Source organism: Haliotis rufescens, unplaced genomic scaffold, assembly GCF_023055435.1.
Source record: "Haliotis rufescens isolate VD_foot unplaced genomic scaffold, xgHalRufe1.0.p SCAF_2, whole genome shotgun sequence".
NCBI lineage: Eukaryota > Metazoa > Mollusca > Gastropoda > Lepetellida > Haliotidae > Haliotis > Haliotis rufescens.
In genome coordinates, this window is record NW_025963890.1 from 11,322,494 (window position 1) to 11,347,666 (window position 25,173).

The following is a 25,173-nucleotide window of genomic DNA, read 5'->3' on the forward strand; positions in this document are numbered from 1 at the left end:
AATTACAAAAATCACGCAGGAGTTGTGATGCCACTACAACGTGTTTTCATCATTGATGATGTAAACTAGAGGGATCACTGTGAACAACAACAAACTACCTTTTGAGGTACTAATTATTGGTGCTATTGGTACTATCAGGGAGAAGGCGGTAATAAGTGTCGCACTTGTGCCCAATCCCTTTGTCTTTTTGGAAAATAAAATATGTTTAATAATAATTAATTGTGTAAGACTAAAGACTGTTCAATGAATTTTGTATTTAATGAACGGAAGCGTTTTGACAACGATTGGTACAAAACCAAGACACAATTGAACCAGCAATGGTAGAACAGTCATATATCGCCCACTGGAAGGGTAGAGTCATGTTTTCTCGTTTCACAAAGCAGTTGGAACGTTGGTCACTTTCAATCACTGACCGCTGACCAATGTTGGATAATCAACGAAGCCTTCCCTGTGGTGACAATCGCTTGCGCCTTTGAGTGTCTGTTTGTTTTTTGATTGGTAAAAATGAATTCATTAATGAAAATGATATATTCTCGATAAATACAATACATACATAGATTACACTTTGTCACGTTCATTCGAGGTTACATATCACATTATGTAAAGGGGATTAATATCATTTTGATTTGAAATTGCATATGATCTATGTACAGTTCAACATTCAATGCTATGGTTCCTGTAGTTAGGGATTAAGTGCTCAGAAACGTCGCTCGATGTCCTTCAATAACGCCATATAATCTCACCATTAGACTAATTTGATGGACTATTTGATGGACTTTTGATATTTGCGTACTTTGAACATACAGAAACACAAGGGATTTATGAAATGAATTGATTGAAATCCCTATTTTATGAATTATAATGTGAAGGGACATTTTCACGGTATCTGATGGTTTTGTTATGAAAATATGACTTAATATAAACATATATGAAATAAATCCAGATGGCGTTTAGAGGTACACACATAAACAGTTATGTGGTAGGTATCACCAAGTGTCAACACCCACAAATTTTCTTTCTCCCAGTGATGAACACAACATTTGTGGTTAAACTGGTCATTTCACCAATGTCCTGAGCAAGAACATGCGTCGTGTGGTTCCCAGTGATATTGCCTAACTGCGCTATTATTTTCATGTCCTGAGTTTTATTGTCCTCTGATTCAAATCATAGCAGAAACGGCATTCTCCCTTTGGTCCTTTTCATGCTCTTTTCTCTAAAGTATTTGATGATTGGGTTATTTAGGCCTAACCCGTCCATTTCGGAATCTTTGAGACGAGAGAATTTCTTGCCGTCGAGACCTTTCCGATGCATGTGGTTGATGAGCCTGTCTTCGACGCGCATGTACCGGAAGAAGGTGGCCATCTCGTCGGCGGTGAAGTTGTGGAGGCAGCCGTCGTTTGGTATCGTGATGTCTTCCTCTGGTATTGAATCCACAGGAGCTGAAAGACATATTGATAATTTACAACTGTGCCCATTACGTTGTACTTGTTAACTTTATTGTTGATCTTATTGCAGAAATTCTGCGACCTTTCGTAGATCTATACTGATTAGTATGATACACTAGGCATCTACCTCATTAAGTGGGGAACGGGTTGGACAGGCGTCTAAAGCGCCGCAATTCGCTGTGCAGAGTTGCGTCCCTTGGGCGCGCCATAAATCCTTGATTGCGGATTCGAATCCCGGTTCGCCCTGATTATGTTTCTAGGTTCGTCAGCACCATACCCGTGCTCGAGGGTGTCACCAAAGTGGTAAACGTCTGAGACCTGCTTAACTTCGGGCTATCCTCACACATTAAGCTGACACGCCGTAGTGTAACTGAAATACTGATCAAAGCGGCCCTAAACATAACACACTCACTTATTAAGTAGGTACAAGGAATGAGGTTTATTTAACCCCAAAATATCTTATCCCGAGATTAGCTTTTGCAAACCCGGATCTCTTGCCTGATATTCTACATTACACTACTGACCCTGGATTCGAACCCACTGATATAGATTTCTGTCAAGCCCAAGGGAAGGAACGATTCAAACAATTACAACTCTTGGGATAATGTTAAAGAAACCTGACCTTTTGAATGTGTCATTTAGTTTCGTGGAGTAATTTTAGATATTAGCTCTCATTTCAAATGGAGGATGATGATTGTAGGCAACCGGAACTCAATAACCCGATGCAACAATGCATGGAAACGTATTGTTTAACACCACGTTGCCATGGAAACTCACATGTTATAATGGAAGGCACACTTGGAGCAGGTTTCTTCATCTTGCCGGTGATGATGGGGTCCTTCGGTGGAATCCGTGGAGCCGACCCGTTGGTGTTGATTCTGAAAGCAGACATAGCTGTTGTTAAGTATTTGCACGACCGTCTACTGGGTACCAAGATGTGTAATGTTTTAACCAATATGGTCATGCATATTCTGACCGTGTCCTGGTGGCTCTGCTAGTGTGACAATAAACAACTGTAAATGTCACTTATAGCTGGCATGGTCACAAAAAGATCGTGTCGTGCCTACTGTTTTACTGAATACATTGTTGGCAAATCATAACTCATCCGTGGAAGTCTGGGGCAAAATATGTCCCCAGCAACTATACTTGTTGTAAGGGGCGACTTTAAGGGGAATTGGGTGGTCACAGTGTAACGCCTGCCTGAATGTGTCATCGTCTTACAGTGTGAATCGTTTATCATGTTTAATTTGTCATGATTATAAATATTCCACGTATATAAAACTTGAATATTGCTGACTGAGGGTAAAGTAATATTCACAAAACATAAGGTACTGACAACCATTAAAACATTAGACAGTTTCGTGCGACAGCGAACAAAGTGCTTTGGAAATTGGCAGTAAGTTCCCTCTTTTGGAGGTTCATAGAAAACTATGTTTTACGAATCCCTCCCAGGCGAAGGCATTTCAGTCGTGATGTTTATGTTTTATAACAGCCCTGGGGCTACGGGGACTATGAATACCATCCATTTCACACGTCTCTGCACATCTATATTAATATTTTTATCAAGTGTAGAGACAAACATGCGGGGTAATGAATAGCTGAACCTTTTTTAAGAAAACATTAGCATGCCACCATGATGTTCCTTAACCTAGATTTATCAAGTTGGCGATTCAAGTAGTTTAAAACCCCTTTACATAGGCGGTGAAACTGGGTCAAGTCATTCTGCTCGTACATAGACACTATATACTTCATCTATTGTGACAGTCATGCCCGTGCTCTTCTATTTCATGGAGATTCGGGACTGCAGTAGATATTCAAGGGGAAATTACAGGTTAAACTTTATCATTTTTGCAGATGTATTGTGTTTCGCCACGCCTGTTTTCAAACGAAGTTGAAATACTTGAAATACCTTGGTAGTTATGTTAATATATTATACAAAGACAATTACTGAGCGTGATAGGGCTCTGACATTTTTATGTAGGTAATAACAAAAGCAAATAAAGAGGAAGATTATCGCCATGTACAGAGCTGACATGGGTTAGTTCTTTTTTGTGTATGCGTAGGCGTTTGAAGCTGCGATACCTATTGTGTTCAACATATGTCCTGACAATGCAAATATGTGACCTGGGTATGCAAAAACATCAGCTAATATTAAAAATATGCGCCTTCAGGTAATCTGAAAATATTGTTCTTGGAGACCCTATTAATCTTCATCCTGCGTTAAAATAACACAAGCGGTGGGGCAGACATGTGTATGATGACAAGCTTGACAGGTGCACTATTATGTAGTATTCATAAACAAATAGAGTGTTAATAATATCATTGGGAATTACTAGTCAGTAGTATATCGATGTTTAACACGTATATATGTCTTTCATCCTGTTGTTTGTAAAAACAATAAAACGTCATCACCAGAGAACAACCAGCCCCGTCCATCCAACGAAACAGATTCCCCTGGAGTAAACGGCAAAAATGCTTTGAAAACCGTATGAATGGATCGCTGGAAACAGCGATGACAACAGGTTCTCGCGAAAAGGATAAGCATGCCCTGCCCTACCGGTAGTTATCTCAGTATCGAAAGTAAGCCGTATCCGTGTTCTATATTCACATCGCTCACCTATTCGCGAACACCTGTTATCATCACACTATTTGATAGTGAATCACAAACATATAGTCGCAATCGTATAATGAAGAGGTTTGTGGGTTGTATTGCCCTCTTATCAGTGAACAGCGAACAAAGACCATTGCATGGCACTTTCTTGTCTGCACATGCACCAGCACTCGATGGAGACATATTAAAGAAATTCCCCAACACCCAACCCTCATGTCACTCCATACCAATACATCATACCGATATCTCATACAAACTACCAAAACTACTAGGAATTACACATATGTTCCAGATCATTATGCGTGGGTATTATTCAGATGAAGAAGAATTACAAAACCAGAACATCATACACAAGCGATACGTATCGTACCTAACCAGTTCTCTCATCAAGGCAATACCATAGACCTGCTCGTGGGTTTCACCAAAATAATTGTCTATCATTTTGCTGACAGGCCCTGATATAACTGAAATACAATTTAAAGATGTTTTAACTCATTAAACTGGTCATAGCAGTAGAATAAAATAAGCTTCTTTTCATAAAGCGACACAACCCTTTCAATATTCATAAGAAATATCTACTATTAGCAGGGTCGACTACTAGTATATAATGAGCATGATAAGCCATGATAAACCAACCCAAAGATGTATTTTCATGGACTTTTAAGTATCCTGATGATTAAACAGCCCATGTCATGCACCAATAACGGATGAAGGCCCAACAGATCACATAGTCTGTGGACTCGGAGGAACAGGTTCCCTTCAACAATGTCATCCATAGATTGCCACCAAGTTAACCATTGTATCATAGACTGTTGTCGGTTGACCAAAACATCACATAAGATTACATAATCCATGTATTAGCCGATAAATACGTCGGTGAACCCCGTTAAGCTACGTTACAATTACTTAAACATTCACAGTTGTATACACTTTGGAATGAATCCTTTAGCATTTGTATGAGAATTAGTTTCTCCCTTTAATACTATATTCAAATAAATTGTAATGACGCTGTCTGGTTGAATTCTTTCTAAGGATCACCCCTCATTGAAACGTTAATTGTTGTAATGTTGTTGGAAAGACAGGAATTGCTCTTGTTCACACGTCGTATAGGACATGATGACCAGTTGTCAGTATAGACGTAAGGTGCTCATCCAACTCCAGTGTCAAATACATACCATTTCCCGTCGTGATGAACGTGTCAGTAAAATAAATGAGTCTGAGTTTTAACAAGGATAGGTCAGGTGCATGTAGAGGGGGATATTCAAGCTGACGTCAACACGACCTGTTCCCATTAATATACGTTCTTGCAAATCTCTTGCTAATCCACGTCGTCATGTCCGGTTTATAAGCACTAATATAGGCACACCGACATTATATTATTGACGATTTCGCTCATTATGACGTTGGAATGAACATGTTTGAAACCCATCTCTCTGTATGCTTCAAATGTGAAAGTAGGTATGTGCATCTGCCATACTGCTACTGTAAGAAAATATTTCCCCGCATCACACTTATTTCCGCTATTTGCGATGACATCTCTTTGGGAGTGGTAGCCTAGTTGTTACAGTGATGACTCGTCATGCTGACTACCCCACATGGGTGTATTGTGTGAGGCACATTCTTGGTGCCCTTAAAATGGCATGACTGGGTTATGGCTAAAGCACTCACACATGTACTGTTACTGTAAACAAAGCTACACTACCTAGTTCCCATGTAGTGTAGTTGCAGTGAGGGGTGTGTACACATGTAGCTGTATTCAAATAAATCCGGAAAAGGAATCAACTCTTAGTTGAAAACATCACTGCACACCATCACGTCAAGGTGTCACCCTTGATACAACGTCCCGAGAACCATATAGTTCTCTGCTTGTCACATGAAAAGGAATTGACATTATCTATAATCTAAAACCGTGTAGATAAAAAGCACTGTTGATATCCACATGTTCTCAAGCACATACGGATAAAAGGCGTTCATTGAAAGGACACCATAAATGCCGGCTTCATAGGTTGAATACATATCAATAGGTATAGAGCCATACATCAGAACTATTATAAATAGGTTGTGATAAGGGGTTCTACATCAGAGCAGCGCACAAAAAACCTCTCCGGGTCACTAAGCATGCATTATGGACTATGTTTGAAGGTCTCATTCAAAACCAGTTTTGTCAGAAAAATATCTCAGATGAAATATCACTTTGAAATGTTTTTTCCCGAGAAACATATTCATATCGTTGCCTATCTACTTATAAATGAAAGCATGGATTGCTCTGGGTTGTCTGAAGTTGCCGTCAAGTGTTAAATCATAACCGAATTTTATGCTACTTTGGTTCCATGTCAAAGGTTAATCTAAGTATAGATCTATGTGGCAGCTAAACATCTTATTACTACGCCATGTGTACAAATAAGAACATGCTTCTTAGTATACGACGATAGAACCGGCTCAGATTAAGGATAAATCATATACCGATTTGATTAAGTGACACATAAGCTGATGACGTGTCCTCCATAAGTAATAAACATTTCTACATCTGACTGGAAGCTGCCCAACATAGTCTAACCCAAATTGTGTACAATACATATGATACATGAAGTAACGACAATAGCTTAAAACTGTGAGGATAATTCCTGTAGTCACAGAATAAATGACAGGATTGTAGGTGTAACCATCGTCATGTTATGGATGAATGTGGCGACATGACTAGGAACGTGAATACCAATGCTGTCCATATCTCATGACAAAAGATGTAGAGCCAATACAAGATAGGCCTCAGTCGAAGAAGTACAACACAGCGAAGGTAAAAGCAGCCTTACATCGACACCTAATATCTGGTATAAGGTATAAGCCTGTCGTCTCACCTCAGGTCGTCCATACTTCTGCTGTTAGCGTGGAAAGGAACATACTTTCTGGATCGTATCGCTTCATAGCTACTCTCTGCCCGTCTCATTCCTGTTAATCCACGATGACCAGATACTGTACGTTTGGGTCCATTTATAAAGACAACTTTTCCAGATTCGGAATGAACAACTCGCAACAAAGTAATTCCACCGCTCATATTGTCGTCTGCTCGAGAGGTGTAAGCAGACGAGAAGAGCAGACGTATGAGCCGGGGCTGTACCGCTTACCGATGAACCCTGGTAGGGTCTAGTAGGCACGAGGGTAAAAACCCAGCTGACCAGAACTGTTCTTTGTTCCCTGAGCAAATACAATCTCATCCAGGGTCTAGAATAACACTCCAGTTGACATCAGCGGGTGTTGGTGTCGGTGGATAAACTTAGAGTTATGCAACTTGTTTGAGCCACTGGACAAAACATATATAGCTCAAGATGTAATAAATCTCTGCACAATCCCTTTTGGTACGGACCTGCAACCACTCACGTCATGTATGGGACAACTACAAGAGACTATTAACTTTAGATAATAAGGCTTGTGGTGATAGGTATCCACATATGTGACAGTGTCACAAGAGGCTGAACTAGAAGAGTTACGCTACGATGCATTGACTAAGCTGATGCTGGGAAAATGAGTTTGACTATTCAGCAGTGGAGGCAATTTACTAACACAGGTAATTTAAAACGTGAATGATCAATGACTTCACATCATTGGAATGTATCAACCTCCACAATTTCTATGGGCGCAATATGTCCAGAGATACAAAGGTTGAATGACTTAATGTTTAAGTATGATCATTTGTATCCTGTAGATGTGACGGCTGACACAAGGTCGTAAAGGTTCAATACATAATTTATAAAACGTTATTGACCCCAAATGAAAAGTTGGTCTCAAAACCATTAGCATCAGAAGATGAAGGACGCAAGATGCACTGGGGGACATCAGGAACGCGTATGGCAGATAGTAATATTGACATTGCTACAAATCAGTAAGGATGGAGAACATAACCTTACAGCATTCAGGAGAAGAGATTACCCTTAAACTTTAAAGTAGGTGTACAAAATGTCGACTCTTTTTCAGAACATATTGCTGTGTAATTATCTGTCATGGCCTCATCGGTAATAGTGCATTTTGTGTTTACTTTTAATTTTATAATTATATATCACGCACCTATATTTAGTTACAATTACACCAAAGGTACAAAAAACATTGGGAACAATAACATTTAAACGGGCAAATGTCGATATGCGTACACTGCCTTTTATCTGATCACTTGCTGATAGTACTGATATGAGGGTAAGCAATCTTTTCAATCTCTATAGTGAGGGCAAATCAGAAAAATATTATGTTCATCTTCAGTCGTTCTGTAGTTGCTTTTGTTACAAATTGATGCGGCTTGGTGAATTCCATGGCGGTTTCGATATTCGTTAACATTTACCTTGTGTAACACACAATTTGCAAAATAAATATCTTATTGCGGAATGAGACTGCATAATGTTGCTTGTAATCACTCATGATAGGTGTCCTCAATTGAAAGTTAAAATGATTTTTCTTCAAACTTCTTATGCAAATAACAAACGTTGTTCTTGTGATTATTTTAGAGTCGTTTGCTGTTGGCTTAATGTACGCGAGAGGTCTACTGTTAAGAGACTTCTCTTCTAACGCGTAAATATATCATCTGTTATATCAGGAGCTATATACATGTATATAAAAATACTCCTTATAGGAAACTCAGATGAAGCATATGTAAATATACAAAACTGATACGCACGATCATAGTTCATTCATGTTATGTCTGTACACATTTCAAGTTTCAACATGGGCACTGGAGACCTAATGTATAACCAGTCAAGCAGAATAAACGTTTATTTCTTTCGGAACAATACACCCACTTCACGGTTGGAATAACACGGTCATGTGCACGATTTAATACAGCTTATACTGTCCTAATAAGCATCTGTCCTACATATACATACAGCATTTACAGATCTCCCCATCATATAGCTAGGCTAGGACTAGTGGATGGTACTTTCGTACTTATCCATGTTCTTCCGTTTTTGATAAATATGAGAAATATTTGTCAAAATTTAATATGAAAATAGAATGTAAAATAAATTTTACATTAGATGATCAATGATCTTTTCAAAATATGTATATCAACAAATTCGTGTGAAAAGCATCTTCAAGAGGATGTCTTAATATTGAGAAATATGTCTGTTCCAATAATCATGTGCATATTTATGTTTTGTACAACGACATTCCATTGTTACTAAGCAAGAGTTACGTCATAAATAAAACCAGAATCAATATATCCCGTCAGACAGAATAACACCCTGATAAAATTCCACTGTTGATAGGTTGAATGTCTGAGGTCAGGAAAGAGCAGCTGTGTGTGTAAACTGATCTATTTCAGGCAATTTTCCTTGTCTTGTTAAATGTGCAACACATGTTGTAGCAATCCATTCTACAATAACAGGTAATTTCAACTGCGCAGGCCAGAATACGTGTTAATTACAAGAACGGTAGTACGAGAGTAAAACAGTGGATCCTGGAATGGCTATGGACGCAACTACGTAACTTTTAAAACGCCAGATTGGTTATCCAGGCAGCGTTGAATAGAGCTATCTAAGGTTGAGTAGTAGAACACATGTTGTAGCAATCCATTCTACAATAACAGGTAATTTCAACTGCGCAGGCCAGAATACGTGTTAATTACAAGAACGGTAGTACGAGAGTAAAACAGTGGATCCTGGAATGGCTTTGGATGCAACTACGTAACTTTTCAAAACGCCAGATTGGTTATCCAGGAAGCGTTGAATAGAGCTATCTAAGGGTGAGTAGTAGAAACGGTATGCATTACATCTTGTCCTTTTGATAGAATACCGTATCAGATAAGTTAAAACCCACATCAAACAATATTAAGTTAAGTGAGCTGATTGTGTTCATTGTTCTTTCAAAAGGTTTTATGGTAGGGGTATTTTCAATTTTAACGCATCACTGGGTTTTTTAGGTGAATAATTGACCTTCCTTTGTATGTGTTTGCATGAGCCACCGGTGGGGCAGGATACGCTCACCTTTCCGCGAACACCTGGTATCATCACTACTTGACAGTTATTCACGAACACATGCTCATGATATACTCGGAATCATACGAAGGATCCTGCTTTTAGCACTTATTTCTTATGCTTATGGAAAAGGTTTGGACGATTTTATTACTACCAATCTGGCAGTTGATTATAAAGGGTTTTTTTTTAAATATCCCCCCATACTAGTTCGGACTTAATGCCGATTTTATAGTGCCAACCAACGGAGATACCATGCCGCAGTCTAACATGGATACCCCACTCAGACTCAGTATGGTGACGCCGAGTCCACCATTCCTTATTTTACTTCCTATATGCCGAGCGCCAGGAAGGGTAACAACAAGTATCACATTTTTAAGTCTTTCCGTATGAGGTGGCCAGGGCATCGAACCGCCGACCTTCAGTTCTCGGGAAAACACTCTATCCATTATACCACTTGTTAGAAATAATGAGCATGCTACATGCTTATAAAAAAGGAAAGAATATTAATGAAGATATTGCACATGATTACATAGTATCGGAAGTGTTACATGTTAATAAAAATGTTACATATTTATGAATGTATTTAATATAAATACAGTTGTTCACAGTGCAAATAACGTGGTTTAATGTAAATCCAACTGTTACACATCTATGAAGATGTTAATGAAGATGTTTATGAAGATGCTAAACATATTAATGAAGATGGAACAAACGTATCTCAAATGTTAGAAGTTGTAAGTATTTCCTGGTGTCTATGCATACGTTTTGCTTCGGTACACATTTTCTTTCGTCCTTGTTCCTCGTATGTAGAGGACAACGTGGACGTTTATTGCTTCAGCGGTATGATGGATGGAAACAGGTTTCTAGAGAACTGCCGTGAATATTAGATTTATGTAGCACAGTCGTGAATGATGTATTATAGGCGTGACCTAGATCTAGTCTGTGTAAACACTTGCTGAATATACCCCCGCCTTTATTCCGGGATCGCTTTCAGGGTAGTTGTAAGCACACTTTGAAACCCTACAATTAAATGATTAGTTACCTGAACATACATCAAGAAGGTAATTAGACGGTAACGAATGGTTTCTCCAATGGCTTTGCACAATAATTCGTATTTCTATTTTGCAAGTATTTTTGTTTTACAGGATTTGTTTATGCAATACGGATATGATAAAAGTGATTTGACGCAAATGAAATTTACAGTGGGTTTTACAGGTATGACATCATATGTGACGCTTGAAATCAGTTGTTGATAAAGAGATACATATTAAGCACATATCATTAATATAGGGAGAGGCATCTCGAAATGTGGCAAACTACGATCATATTGAATATGAAAAAAATACCAAACAGTATTCTTTAAAGAAATAATACAACATATGAAATTATTGGAGTACTAATCTATATGAGCATCCATAAATATATTTAGTTTAGGGATTAATTATGAATAATGATTACAATGAATATGGCAGAAACTGAATCTTAAAATCGAGCATTTAACAATTTTAAAGTCCTCACCGTAATAAATATTTCCGAGCCATCTTGACCTCTGACTCCTACCCACCACGAGAAAATCCTCCTTATCAATATGCCTTGTCCCACACGTCTCGATTATTCAACATATAAATTCACGGGAGGCGGCTTCGATGACGAAGTAATGCGTGAGGAAAATGTCAGACTGACAGCCTGAGGGTTCCGCCTTGTTATTAGATCCCTAACATCGGAGGGAGACACATTCCTACGTGCGGCCTCTTTAACAATAACCAGATGCTCAGAAAGTAGTATGTCAACAGAGGATTGAGGCGCGGGTCGTAATCAGGTGTAAATCGCCACATACACGTCATTGACTCTATTATGCTGAGAACTGTTTCAATCTGTTTTCATTGAGGTGAAGGAGCATGGACTAAATTGCTTCTGTTTCTCTCGTTACCATGACAGTATGATTTATTTGCAGGCATCTATTTCAAGCTAGGTACATTTTATAAAGGACACAGTGTCGTTCTATTTGCTTTTCGTTTGTATTTCAAACATCTGCTTTAAACCGTCAGGGTGTCCTGTTTGTAGATTACCTTCAGATGTTAAACACCTGGATCTGTTTCATGTATAGGATATGTTTGTCACCAAGTTTGATGTAAAAAAGCGTTGTATGAAAAAGGTTAAAATTATATTTAGTATGCTGTGTATAATACATTTTTGCGAACCGTTAAACACATTTATATATAAACCAATACGAATCTCAACATTTGTACATGTAGTTACCTTTGCCCCATTATGAACGTCAACAGAACAACAGTTCAATTCCCAAGACCATTTCCAACCGCTAGCTGAAAGACACTGGCACTGACACTTTCCAGGGGGCACTGTGACACCGTTGCTTCAGAAAAGACTTATATGACCCAACCAATGAATAGGACTGTCAACACTTTGTACTGCCGGCTGTTCAACACGGAGACTGAGATAATGCGAGATCATGTATGGCTGTCATGCTTGAAATCCTTCCGAAAGAAGGGTATGTCTTCTTTGATCCGCACAATCTCTCGTTCTCAAAACCAGATTGTAATCTGTTTTTTGATGTCATAGTTTAGTTATTTCAGAAATGGCATGATGAATCACATGAATTAAAACGTCAAAACGTCAAACAGTCATTGTATTATTAATGTTCACGTCTCTGTCACGTGTGTAGTCTGAACAAAATAGAAGCTAAAAGACCTACGCTCAGTAATCTCTTTCAGTCTTGAATAAATTAAACCTTTATGATCAGCAAATCCCACCAATCTCCGTTGTTTACACATAAAGCAGGTTGACAATGTTACAATCATAAAGACATAAAGAACAGGAATATTTCCATAATTTCTTGCCAGCATGAAAACTTGCATAACGGCTTGATGATATCTATACCGAAACATCCAGTTTAATACAGAAGTTGTACATCCATAGAACTATCTCCCTTGTCCAGTCGAGATTTGGCAAGTGAACTTTATAATAAACATTTATGAACTGGAAAAGTGTGGTAGCCTAGTGGTTAAAGCGTTAGCTCGTCACGAATAAGGCCTGGGTTCAATTCTCCAAATCGGTACAATATGTGAAGCCATTTCTGGCGTGCCCCGGCGTGGAATATTGCTAAACGCGGCATATAACCATACGTACTAACTCACTTGTTCTGACTTTGTTTCCTTACCTGTCGTCTTCATCGTCGATATAGGTAATTGTTATTTCTGTAGTGTCCCCTGTGTATATGTGGGGGAATATCGTTCCTACACACCCTCCAGTGTCCATTGCCAACACTCAAGTTGTACATTTCAGCCTTGCAATAGACACTTATTATGCCACAAATAATTCACATTATAATATACATAATAGCAAACGGCTAACATTTTGACACTAATGATACACATTATTACACAAATCATATACATCAATAGATAAAGGCTTAGAAACCTACCTTGTCAGCTCCAAAGAACAGTCGTTACTTTGGCCTATTCCCACAACCTTGTGTCTAAACTTAACAGGTTCTCACAAGGTAGGTGTAAATATATGTAAATTGACGTATAGGAAAACGGTTCGTATTTCATATGAATGGGTACAAATCGCCTCCGCAAACAGATAACTATTATTCTATTATAACGGTGACTAACGGGCTTTGTATGAAATAGGTGGCACTTTTCTTTGTCAATATAGCAGAGGACAGTGTGTTCATTTCACATGTGGGAAGTGGGACAGGTAGATCAGTAAATACTTGGTATTAAATTCTCTGTTTGCATGTTAATGTATAGGCTTTGTAAGAATGACACCCGCCACTGATCACACAGAGGGGGTAGTGAAGGAGTGCCACACTCCAAATGATGACGCATAGTTTCTTGTGATGTTGGTACACCGATTATTGTGTACAGTGAAGATGGGTGTTTTTCAAGTACAAATACATAGATACTTTACCAATGGTTTATTGTAGCTTCTAAGAAGATTTTGTCTGTATATGAGTGGCCGGTTGTACGAATGTACCACATGGGATCTTTACTTTATCATAAATCCTGAGATCGAAAATGCCAGAGAAAGAGTGAGGAGTTACCGCTTTGAACGGTATTTTATATTGCTCAAAGCCCACTCACTCACTCACTCACAACTCACTCACTCACTCACTCACTATTTTGCCTTAGACACATGGAATCAGTTTCGGCCTATCATGGAGACTGATTGTTCTCTAGCGTTTCCGTTTTATATTTACCATCAGGGAAGTGCAAAAACACTTTCCAAATGGAACAGGTACCCTATGTCCACCCTTACTGTGTACATGAGGTATGCACTAGAAACTGCATTGTGTTGTCAAGGCTTATAGTCAACGTGAGTATTTGACGCTGACTTATTATACCTTGTCAACAATCAAATCTGAAACGTTTTAACAAACCTGATATGTAAAACATTAAAACACATGTATATTAAGCCTCGACGCCTGGTTCTTCTTCTTCCATTTCCACACCTAATGCCGGTAAGCTGTCACACCACAACAGTCTCAACTAACTTGATATTCAACAAACATATCAAGCGTGTAGTGATCCTAATATATCAAACATGACACCCCGAAATCTACATGATATTGACATTTGTCACGTTTGTGTCAGTCCAATTCAAAGTAACTAAAACCTGCCTTACACATTAAGGCAAACGGCGCCATTAGCTTCGACAAATAGGGGTATCAATGCCTTAGGGTATTCATATTCGTATATCAGTCAAAAGAACATGAAAAGACTCCTAACAATAGGGAAAAGACAAATTCTATGACACACTGTCATCAATCACTGTATAGTTACAGTTATGACACCAGGTGTTCCCGACTTTGGGCCCGACATACGGTACGGTTGTCCAAAAAGCAATGCTAGTCCATTTTCAATGTCAATAACGTCGTAAACATTATACTTTTCTCATTTTAATGAAGTCTCTTGTTGGATTATATTCTATTGAAGACCAAATATATGCAAATACAGCACACAAAGGTATTCTTGGCAGTATATGTACTTGCTGTAAACTCCATTGTAAACTCTTAAGAAGCAGTATGTATGCATATTGTTGACCCTCAGGCCACAAACATTAACATTTCAACACGCGTACATACAAATAGGCGTACTTTAATTCACAGCATATTTAAGCATAGAGTATAATGAGAGATACATTGAGTTTTTAGCTGCAAATATCGTGATAGCCCACTGACGGTGAAACAGGTGAAAAACATTAATTTTCTCTTTGCAAAATCCACACGTGTATACCAGTATTTAATATGCTGGGTTTTTTTCATGATACCTTTCTTCTTCTGCTTATTAGTAATATATTACTATTTGTGAAATTGATGTTTAAACAAATGTTGACACCCACTGTCCCCAGTGTAGGTAATCATACAATAATCTTCAACCTATATACAGATGTCGAAATGTAGCCGTTGAACATATGAAGGTGCCTCTATATGGTCTTCCCCTTGTCTGCATCGATGCTTCAGAAACTTAGTGGCCTCTTAGTTTTCAAACGCTATTGACAAAACTGGTATACCAACTGTATGCATTCTACAGTGTGACTATTGATATTACGTACCATATGTTACATGTGGAATGTGGTGTTTGAAATGGCAAAAATTAACACAAGACAACATTCCTTTTTCTGGCATGTCTAAGTATGCTTAACACAACTATATACTACTCCGCTTTTGAGAGGGATATTTAACTCTTTCCACGAGAGGCGGTTGGGTAGCCTAGTGGTTAACGCGTTCGTTCGTCACGCCGAAGACCCGGGTTCGATTCCCGACATGGATAAAATGTGTGAAGCCCATTTCTGGTGTCCCCCGCCGTGATATTGCTGGAATATTGCTAAAAGCAGCGTAAAACTATGCTCACTCACTCGCTCACACACTCTTTCCACGATACAAAACTGATTCTCATAATGTCAAGTGTATATTTAAATAGAATGGCATGTCTGATGATCCCTATCAAATGTTGAGTGGTATATATAGCTATATACTCTTATTCGTTTTGGTTGTATTGTATCCAGGTTATTCATCTTCGGTCACGAACACCACGCTCAGTAAAACTAACCATCTCGCAAACGTTTCATCTCAGTTAGCATTACAATAACCCCATACATTTGCAATCCAAATAAAGAGCACCATTCCATATTGACAAATACTGACCTTATCTGACCCCTGTACTTGTTTAATACAGCTAGTGGTCTACCGATGGGGGCAGGTTGCCTTAATCAACACGTCGTGCGATATACCACCAACCAGAACAGTTGTTAGGCATGCATCACCAAAGAAGCAGGACTGAGACCACAACCTTGTCTAACCAGCCTCGCGAAGACACGTACATGTATTGTATTATTCATGTTAAATCAATCGATGTTCAACTGGCATACCATCACCAATGAGAAGCTAATGTTGCGGTGTCTTTGGATTCTTGTCATATCAAGAAACAGAACTACTTCAATACCACCAAAGAATGTTAAGGGTCTTACACATTGCAGTGTACTCGCCCAAAGCAAATTTTGGATTCGTAACCATAACATACATTTTTGTACCAATATTGAAATTCTTAATATTGTATGTGTATGTTAAAGGGAAAATGTGCATTACCCTAGCGTTAAGGTGGGAGACGCCGTTAAAATCAATATTCAAGCAATATCGCGGGAGGGGGGTATAGCTTAGAAGACATGAAAAGTTTATGTTCACATTCTTACCTTGCACGTTAACCAACGTCATACCTTAAGCGCTTCCAATATCGTCAATAAGCCGGTGAAGCCTTTAAAATCAATGCACCTACTAACCTTCGACTTTGCATTTGGTGTTGTGCGTTGATTAACTGCTTGATGAACTGATAAATTGAAAGCGGATAGGATATAGACCTAGCATTACACATAAACAAGTGACAAAACCCTTTCCATAATCATAAGAAATTTGTGCTAAATGCAGAGTTTATTGTACGATTCCGATTATATCATGTGTTTATGAATCACTATCAAATTTTCATGACACTAGGCGTACGCGAAAAGTTGGAAGTATCCAGCTTCACATGGTCAATAATTCATAAAAGTAGATCTGCCGATACCAATAGATAACTATGTGTCGTTTTACTGGCGCAAGCAGTATTTTCTTCCTGGTTTATAAACAGAGATTCCATTGGGCTGAACAGGCAAAATAGCGCTGAAAATTATATGAATGAATCATGACACCAGTGATGATGCCCTCACACAGTAACTTGGATGTTTTTAGGCTGCTTAAAAAATGAATGTTTCTCAGGCACATTTTTCTCAAAAGTGTGGAAGGCGGTAGAAATTTATTTTAATGAAAACAAAAGTGAAGCGGGAGGAACATATATTTCTTTGTTACAGATTATACCAACAAACACAATTTGCCACACATTGAGCTCAGCTCTTTAATACAATGTCAGTTGTCAAACATTTTATAGTATTGATAAAAGATTGTGCTTTATATGACGCGTTATATTTGAAAATTTATAATTATCAAAATGAATATTACTCGCAGTATTTAAAGTGACGCGCCGATGCCCGAGAAACGTTTCATTGTTTAGCCTAAGCAGTGCCGTTAAGACAGTTTCAACCAACACTCCAATAAAAGGGTGATTTGCTGCAACGTGAATATTGGTTGCCTTGGGAAGATATTTGGGCTTTCAAGTCGACTGGAATACTACGCGTTTGAAGCTGATCGAAAATATACTTCTTGTACATGATAACATGTATGGTCAAATCTAAAGCAGTCGATAAGATCCTTCATACAGTATTAACGTTTATGTGCAGGCTGAACCAGCAACAAATCTTGGTCCTGTAATGACTCGAGACAATTGTTTCCACGTATCATGTTGTACAAAGGGCCTTAATTATTGATAAGGTCGCATGTAGTGCTACTATAATGTCATAGTTCCCAATAGTTAAGTTGAATATTTCATAAATTGTACTGCGATATTCATATTCATGTGTATACATCTTTTTTTTATGGAAAACGAAAGATGTTTGAAGTTCAAGGGTATAGTAAGAACGGTTCAGCAAGATGTATATGTCTTCTTGTATACAAGTATCGGTGTCCTAGAAATATTGAGATATGTATGTCTACATTTCTACAAGTACCAGTGTCATAAATGCGACAAAACCATTTCTATATTCATAAGGAATCCTTCAGTGTACGATTCCGACTATAACATGAGCATCTGGTAATGAATCACTATCAAATAGTGATGATACCAGGTGTTCGAGAAATGGTGAGCGTATCCTGTCCCACCCGTGGCACCCGTCACAAAAACATGCAAAGGCAGGTCCATTATTTGACCTGAACAAACAAGGGAACATGTTGTAAAATTCAAAAAGGGAATTGCATAGGACATCATTTTTGTCACTGATGTGTCAAATTTGGAAATGTCCTTTACATCTTTACTATAAAACTTTTGAAAGCTTTACTGAGGCCTCTAATGCTGTAATGTTGATCAAACAACTTCTGAGCAAGAGTTGTATGAAGCTTTTTTGAAATCCTGGTAGAAAGGGCATGCTCGATTGTACCCCAAAACAAGACAGGAGCTGCAGGAATACTGCTCGACATAAAGGGAAAGTTGACTATTGGAAAGTTGAAGTCATCCCTCTTGTCATACAGTCTTGCGGAGAGTGTTTTGTCACTCTGAATCTTTATGCATAGATCTGAATATGAAACAGATGAGGCGGTCTCACTGGTCTTCTTTATTTCCAGTTCAGGTTGATAAACAAGTGGAAGGGAATTGGCTATTTGATGGTTAGTGAACGATATCAGATAATCATATATCTGAAGTTTAAGTTAAACTTCTTGGCCAAATTACCTACTTTTGACTTTGCCAATCCGAGTATAAATTCTGATTCATATGCTTAAAGAAACAGATAAGCAAGAAGGGGGCCGCAATTAGTGGCCAGGGGATGCCTAGACCTTGCCTAAATGTCTTACCCCAAATATTTACATAAATCTTATCAACGAGGAAGTCCAGCATTTTACATATTACTTTCTCAGCAAACTTCAGATGGCATTTTGGACAAATTGACCTGAACCTCTGAAGATAGATATAATGGTCACTACGTTTTTCCTTAAGTTTGTCATGTGGGGTAGTGTTGTACAAAGTTGAAAAATTAAATGTTTTGACAGAATTGAACCTGATTCTTTTCCGCGAGTTTTTAAGAATCCACATGGTATTAATTCACTATGAACATAAAGAAGGGCGCGGGGGCACGGGTTGCCCAGTCGTCTAAGGCGCCGCGATTCGCTGTGCAGAGTTGCGTCCCTTGGGCACGCCAGAAACCTATGATTGTGGGTTCGAATCCCGGTTCGCCCCGATTATGTTTCTAGGTTTGTCAGCACCATACCCGTGCTCGTGGGTTTCACCGAAGCGGTAAACGTCTGAGACCTGCATCACTTCGGGCTTTCCTCCCACATTAAGCTGACACGCCGCGATATAACTAGAATACCGTTAAAAGATGTTTCAAGCCCAACTCACTCACTCACACTGTGAACATAAAGAAAGTCCTTCCTTGATTGTATCAAGGAGTATGGTTAATCGTTGAGGCAGAGATTTGAGGGTTCATTTGCTGGACCCAGCAACATGTATCTCTTTGTACGGAGCTTTTTATGAAGCTTTGGGATGTCAAGATATGTATCCCTGCCTCTCTGCAAGTAACACTGTCTCGTAACCAGTGGGATACGTTTGCCTGCCTCTCTACAAGTATCAATGTCCTAGAACCAGTGAGATATGTATACCTGCGTCTCTACAAGTATCAGTGTCCGAGAACCAGTGAGATATGTATGCCTGCTTCTCTACAAGTAACAGTGTCCTTGATCCAGTGAGATATGTATGCCTGCTTCTCTACAAGTAACAGTGTCCTAGAACCAGTGAGATATGTATGCCTGCTACTCTACAAGTAACAGTGTCCTAAGACCAGTGAGATATGTATGCCTGCTTCTCTACAAGTAGTAGTGTCCTTGAACCAGTGAGATATGTATGCCTGCTTCTCTACAAGTAGTAGTGTCCCAGAACCAGTGAGATGTATATGCCTGCTTCTCTACAAGTATCACTGTCCTATAACCAGTGAGATGTGTATGCCTACTTCTCTACACGTATCAGTGTCCTGGAAACAGCGATACATGTACGCATGCTACTCTTTTAGTAACAGTGTCCTAGAAACAACAAAAAACTTATGCCTGCTTTTCTACAAGTAGCAGTGTCCTAGAAATAGTGACACCTGTTTTTACTGCTGCTTTACAGGTAGCAATGTCCTAGGAACAGTGACACATGTGTGTCTGCCTCTCTGCAGGTGGTAGTGTCCTGGAAACAATGACACATGTGTGTCTGCCTCTCTGCAGGTGCTAGTGTCCTAGAAACAGTGACACACGTGTGTCTGCCTCTCTGCAGGTGGCAATGTCCTAGAAACAGTGACACATGTGTGTCTACCTCTCTGCAGGTGGCAATGTCCTAGAAACAGTGACAGCAGTGTTCACTGCGCGGCATTTCTAAGGAAGAGGCACCTGCGATTTAACAACCACCATCAGTAGCCAGCTATGTATAACATGTCTACACTGTAGGAACCTATGCTTGATGTACGATGAATGGGGGTTGGGGAGTAATGCTTGGCCTACAATGGCGGTGACATTTAAAACAGGGCGAAATTGAGCTGGTTTGTCGATGCGGAAACTTAAATAGTAATGGCGGTTTTGTATTGCAATTTTATTTGTACTTAAACAGAACTGGAAGTAATTGAACCGTTTTCATACTGAACTGTACATCTATATTCTCACTTGTTCATACATTATGAAATGTTAAATATAAGAGACAAAACCCTTCCCACAATCATACGAAATCCACCCACAAGATTCCATTGTACGATTCCGAATAAAGCATGTGTTTATTAATCACTCTCAGACAGTGCTAATGCCAGGCGTTTGCGAAAACGTGAACATATCCTGCCTTGCCTGTGGTACCCGTCACAAACACATGCAACGGCAATCATTTTTGCACATGAAAAAAGAACAGCGGAACACATATCACATGTGCTTTGAGGCAGCATATAATACAAAGTAAATGTTTGAAACCGTACACAAATTCATACTGTGCCTCACAACACTACTTCATGGGGCATATCAATTTTGGCAGTGTAAATCACTGCACCTATAGCACAGAGACCATGACATAAGAAACTGTGAGTGAGTCGGGTTTAAGTCCGCTTTCAACAATGTTTCAATCATATCACAAAGTGTCAGCTTATTGTGGGCGGAAAGACTGACGTGATGCATGGCTCTGAGTATAGAACTATAAAAAAAACATTTTTAAACACATGTTTTTGTTACCATGTTATATTTGCGGTTGTTGTATTTGTGATTTGCCTATCTGTATTACCGATGTGTTTTATTAACCTGTCATAAACATACGGCTTGCGTCAGTAAAACGACACAGGTTATCTATTGATCTATCGATAGATCTACTTTCATTAATTATTGATCATGTATGTCAGGATATGCTCATCTTTTAGCGAACACCTGGTGTCATGACTATTTGATAGTGATTCAGCCCTTGGTGTATACATGTCACAAGGTTTGAGGAACAATCTAACATGCTCTACCAAGATGTCCAAGAGCCTCATACAACCCTTACTCAGAAGATTTTTTATCAAGGTTACAGCATTGAAAGCCTCAGTAAAACTTTCAAAATGGTTTTATGGTAGACATGAGGAGGAAAATTTACCACATCAGTGACACAAATGTCCGGTGCAATTCCCTATTTCCACTTGTACCATAAGTTCTCGTGCTCTTTCAGGTGTACAATTGCCTTACCTTTGCATGTGTTTGTGACGGGTGCCACCGGTGGGTCAGGGTACGCTCACTTTTTCGCGAACGCCTGGTATCATCACTATTTGATAGTGATTCATAACACATGCTCATTATGTTGTCGGAATCGTACAATGAGAGAGATTTCTTATAAATATGGAATGGGTTTTGTTGCTTTTATTTATTATGATTATGAGAGTGAGTTTTTCGCCTATATTTACAGTTACTCATTTTGCTTAAAGGGGAACTGTGCTACGCATTTAAGTGCCATCTTTTAGACGAAATGAAGTGTGTTCCATGACTGAAACAATGTGGCTCTTCAATTTACATGGAAGAGAACTATAATAATGATATTAAAGGTGTTTGAATTACTTGAAGTAAACTTGCTGAAAACAATTTGCCTGAATTTGTCCCGCTTTGTCAGTTACTGTATTTAGTCCTCGATGTATGCTTACACGGTAGAATACCACAGATCCAAAATACGACCATATATTTTATTGTATTTTCCAGGCCAGGCCTCGCCATGTGACATCTTTTGACGAGAAACCCAGTGGATGTACACTGCTCACGTTACAGGCATGCTTCAATAATTATCAAGTCGTGAACAGATGCATGAATCGCAGGCTTAGATTTCACAAAGAAAACCGCAAACTAAAAACATTTTCTTGAAAACACATTCATAATACATAAAATATGTAGTTAACCATTTCTGAAAACATATCTTAACAAATATAAGATTAATAGGCCTTTAGGTGCTGTGAGCATAAACCTTAACCCTCACAACCTTTATAACTTTATCTTTACACGACCATCTTTTGTATAGAGACTGGTATGTCGTGACTGAACGTGGGTGTCACGGGTTGGGGTGTGTGTGGCTCGCAACAAAGTGATCCTATCGCGATACTGTCAATATCAAACATGCGGTACGTCAGGGTTCATGTTTTTCTACTATGTTATTATGCGTAAACGATAACGTTTCTGATGTATTTTACAACATTGAGACGGTTTGTGTGTGAGGTCAATCAGTTTTGCATATAGATCTCGATACTTTGTTATGTTTAATAGAAATGCACTATATTTACTTTCTATATATTACCTTATATATGCTAAAATAATGTTGGGAGCTATACTTGTCTGACATTTTACTTTTACTTAAACAGGCTGAAATAACCTCAAACAGTGAAAGCACGATATTGGGATAAGAAGTTTTTCATAAAATATGTATTTCGGCCAATGAAGAAGACATATCAATATTCGTTCATTAAATAATTGTATCGCACTCAAACATCATATGAACGTCAAATCATAAAACATATCTTGTTAGTCGTTTACTCGTACACTGAGATACATTTTTGAAGAAATAGCTTACTAGCTACATCTAAATGACAAATATTTCCCTAAACCCACAACAGTTTACATAGAAAGTCCCTGTCCATGCCCATATTTACTCAGGCATATGTAAATTCATAGGGTATTGTATTTAGGTACTGGACTTGCTTCAAGGACATGCCATGCCCAGAATATAATTGAATAACTTGTTTTACCGGCACTTAGTAGCTTTGACTCCCGACATCTATTGACTAGTCACTGCTCCTGTTTCCCTAGGGGCAAGTACCATTGTGTGGGGTCATTGTGTCGAGAGTCAATAATACCTTTCTTTCACCCCCCTTTAATGTTGTCGCGCTGCCTCAAACCGTGTTCCTGCATGTTATTTGGGAATTTAGAAGTTCCCCACATAAACTACAGATTAGTTGGCTATGAATATCTATTGTGAACAAAACCCAAGAATACTTACAATATAGTTGTATCTCATATTTGATTACATGGTTATAATTTAATAACTAAACGTTTAAATTCAATTATACCCTAAATAGCTATTGAAAAGTATTACTCACATAATATTTGTGAATTTTGTAATCGCGTGTGTATGAACACCATTGGGCAACTGTGAATCTAAATTAATATCATCCTTTATAAGAAACCAAACAGAAATAGCTATTTCTCGCTACCTTGATAACTGTCTCTCAACATGTTTCATATATTTACAGAACACCCAGTACGTACCCGCTGTATCTGTCTGTGAGACTCTCTTCTGTCAACTGTCTGCCACCTCCCAGGCTGATTCCTCTCTCGCTGGAAGAAGCACTGGCCCCACTGCCTATTGATGCCCTGTCCAAATTCTCGTTCTCGTCTGCTTTAAGTCGGTGGTCCCTCCTCCCAGAAGCTCCTTCGCTGGACCGTCCACTACTGGTCGAGCTGCTCCTGCTGAATAAATGACCGTTTTCATACACCCCGGTGTCGTCTGCTACCCAATCCGCCATCTTGGAGTCTGGACCAACGATTTGTGACAGGTCGTTAATCCGTCGTCTGCTAGTACGAACCGTGCCGTCTCTTGAATGAAATCTGCTGTTGGTTTTTATTCATGCACATAATTAAGTCGCGGCGGGACGGAACTCATTCATGTAGGTCTTCAGGCAAGCCTGTCAACATTCCCAATGATTAAGTCCAGTTTCTTACGTCATCCGCCACCCCCTCTCTGAATCCGGGTACCCGTCGCACGATTGTTTCAGTCGGATAAGCCCTCAGTGGTTCTCGGTTAAAGTCTTGTCATAAATGTCGGGCATTTTTCTATCTATTTATGCAAAGTAACCGGTTTGACGAGTCCGCGAGACGATTGTGAACGGTCCCCCATTGAACCTGACAAGTGTGTGTACACAACAGGCTAACGCCTCGCCAGACTTTTCAATCGGGTACATGCGCTTATTAAATCAATAGATGAAACACCACCCTGTATTTTCCTTGCTGATGGACCGAGTCGTCTCACAACCAATTAAGCTATAACAGCGTTTAATTTCTATATGAACTATCTCGTGAAATACGTTACTGTCATGGCGGTTGTTTTATTAGACATATTGTAATCAAATAAACTCATCCCACTATACAAATACAATTTTTCTACCAGCTGCATTTGCCTGAGGTTACTACACGCCTAAAAGACGTATGAGGGTTTAATTTTAATCTCTGACTGGCTTTTTGGATGGGCGAGTATATTGATACTGCAATAATACATGTTTATTTTGGAGGAATCAATGTTATTGTCAGGAGAGGATGAGGGACTTCTTTATGGCGACAAATACTTATTTACGTCACTTGTTTTTAATTTATTAAACAAAAGCCACAAGTACAATTTGATAAAATTTAGGAAATGTGACGAATACATTCGTCATTCACATAAACAACAATATTATCAAATTATTTAATTGTTGAATTGGCTTTGAAACCAATATTCCACTACATCTGACATAAATGATACAATATTGACCGTCTATGTAGTCTTGCTGT

General features: G+C 38.8%; 1 protein-coding gene across 2 annotated transcripts; it reads right to left on the bottom strand.

Annotated features, from left to right (window-relative positions):
* Positions 1–234: 234 nt before the first annotated feature.
* On the bottom strand, positions 235–24,505 carry LOC124136125. Of its 2 annotated transcripts, none has more exons than XM_046501932.2 (3): positions 23,896–24,505; positions 2,223–2,323; positions 235–1,439 (listed from the first exon to the last, which is right to left on the bottom strand). In XM_046501932.2, the coding sequence occupies exons 1-3, from the start codon at positions 24,150–24,152 to the stop codon at positions 1,165–1,167; spliced, it is 633 nt and encodes a 210-aa protein (XP_046357888.1). In that variant the 5' UTR covers positions 24,153–24,505; the 3' UTR covers positions 235–1,164. The 2 variants fall into 2 exon arrangements, with proteins under 2 accessions (XP_046357888.1, XP_046357889.1); XM_046501933.2 differs by lacking the exon at positions 23,896–24,505 and adding an exon at positions 6,912–7,386.
* Between the last annotated feature and the right edge of the window lie 668 nt (positions 24,506–25,173).

Coding starts and splice junctions, on each gene's coding strand:
- LOC124136125 (XM_046501932.2), bottom strand. CDS start 24,152: ATGGCGGATTGGGTAGCAGACGACACCGGGGTGTATGAAAACGGTCAT. Junction 2,324..23,895: donor CTCACAGACAGATACAGCGG/GTACGTACTGGG, acceptor GTCTGCTTTCAG/AATCAACACCAACGGGTCGG. Junction 1,440..2,222: donor TGTGCCTTCCATTATAACAT/GTGAGTTTCCAT, acceptor TATGTCTTTCAG/CTCCTGTGGATTCAATACCA.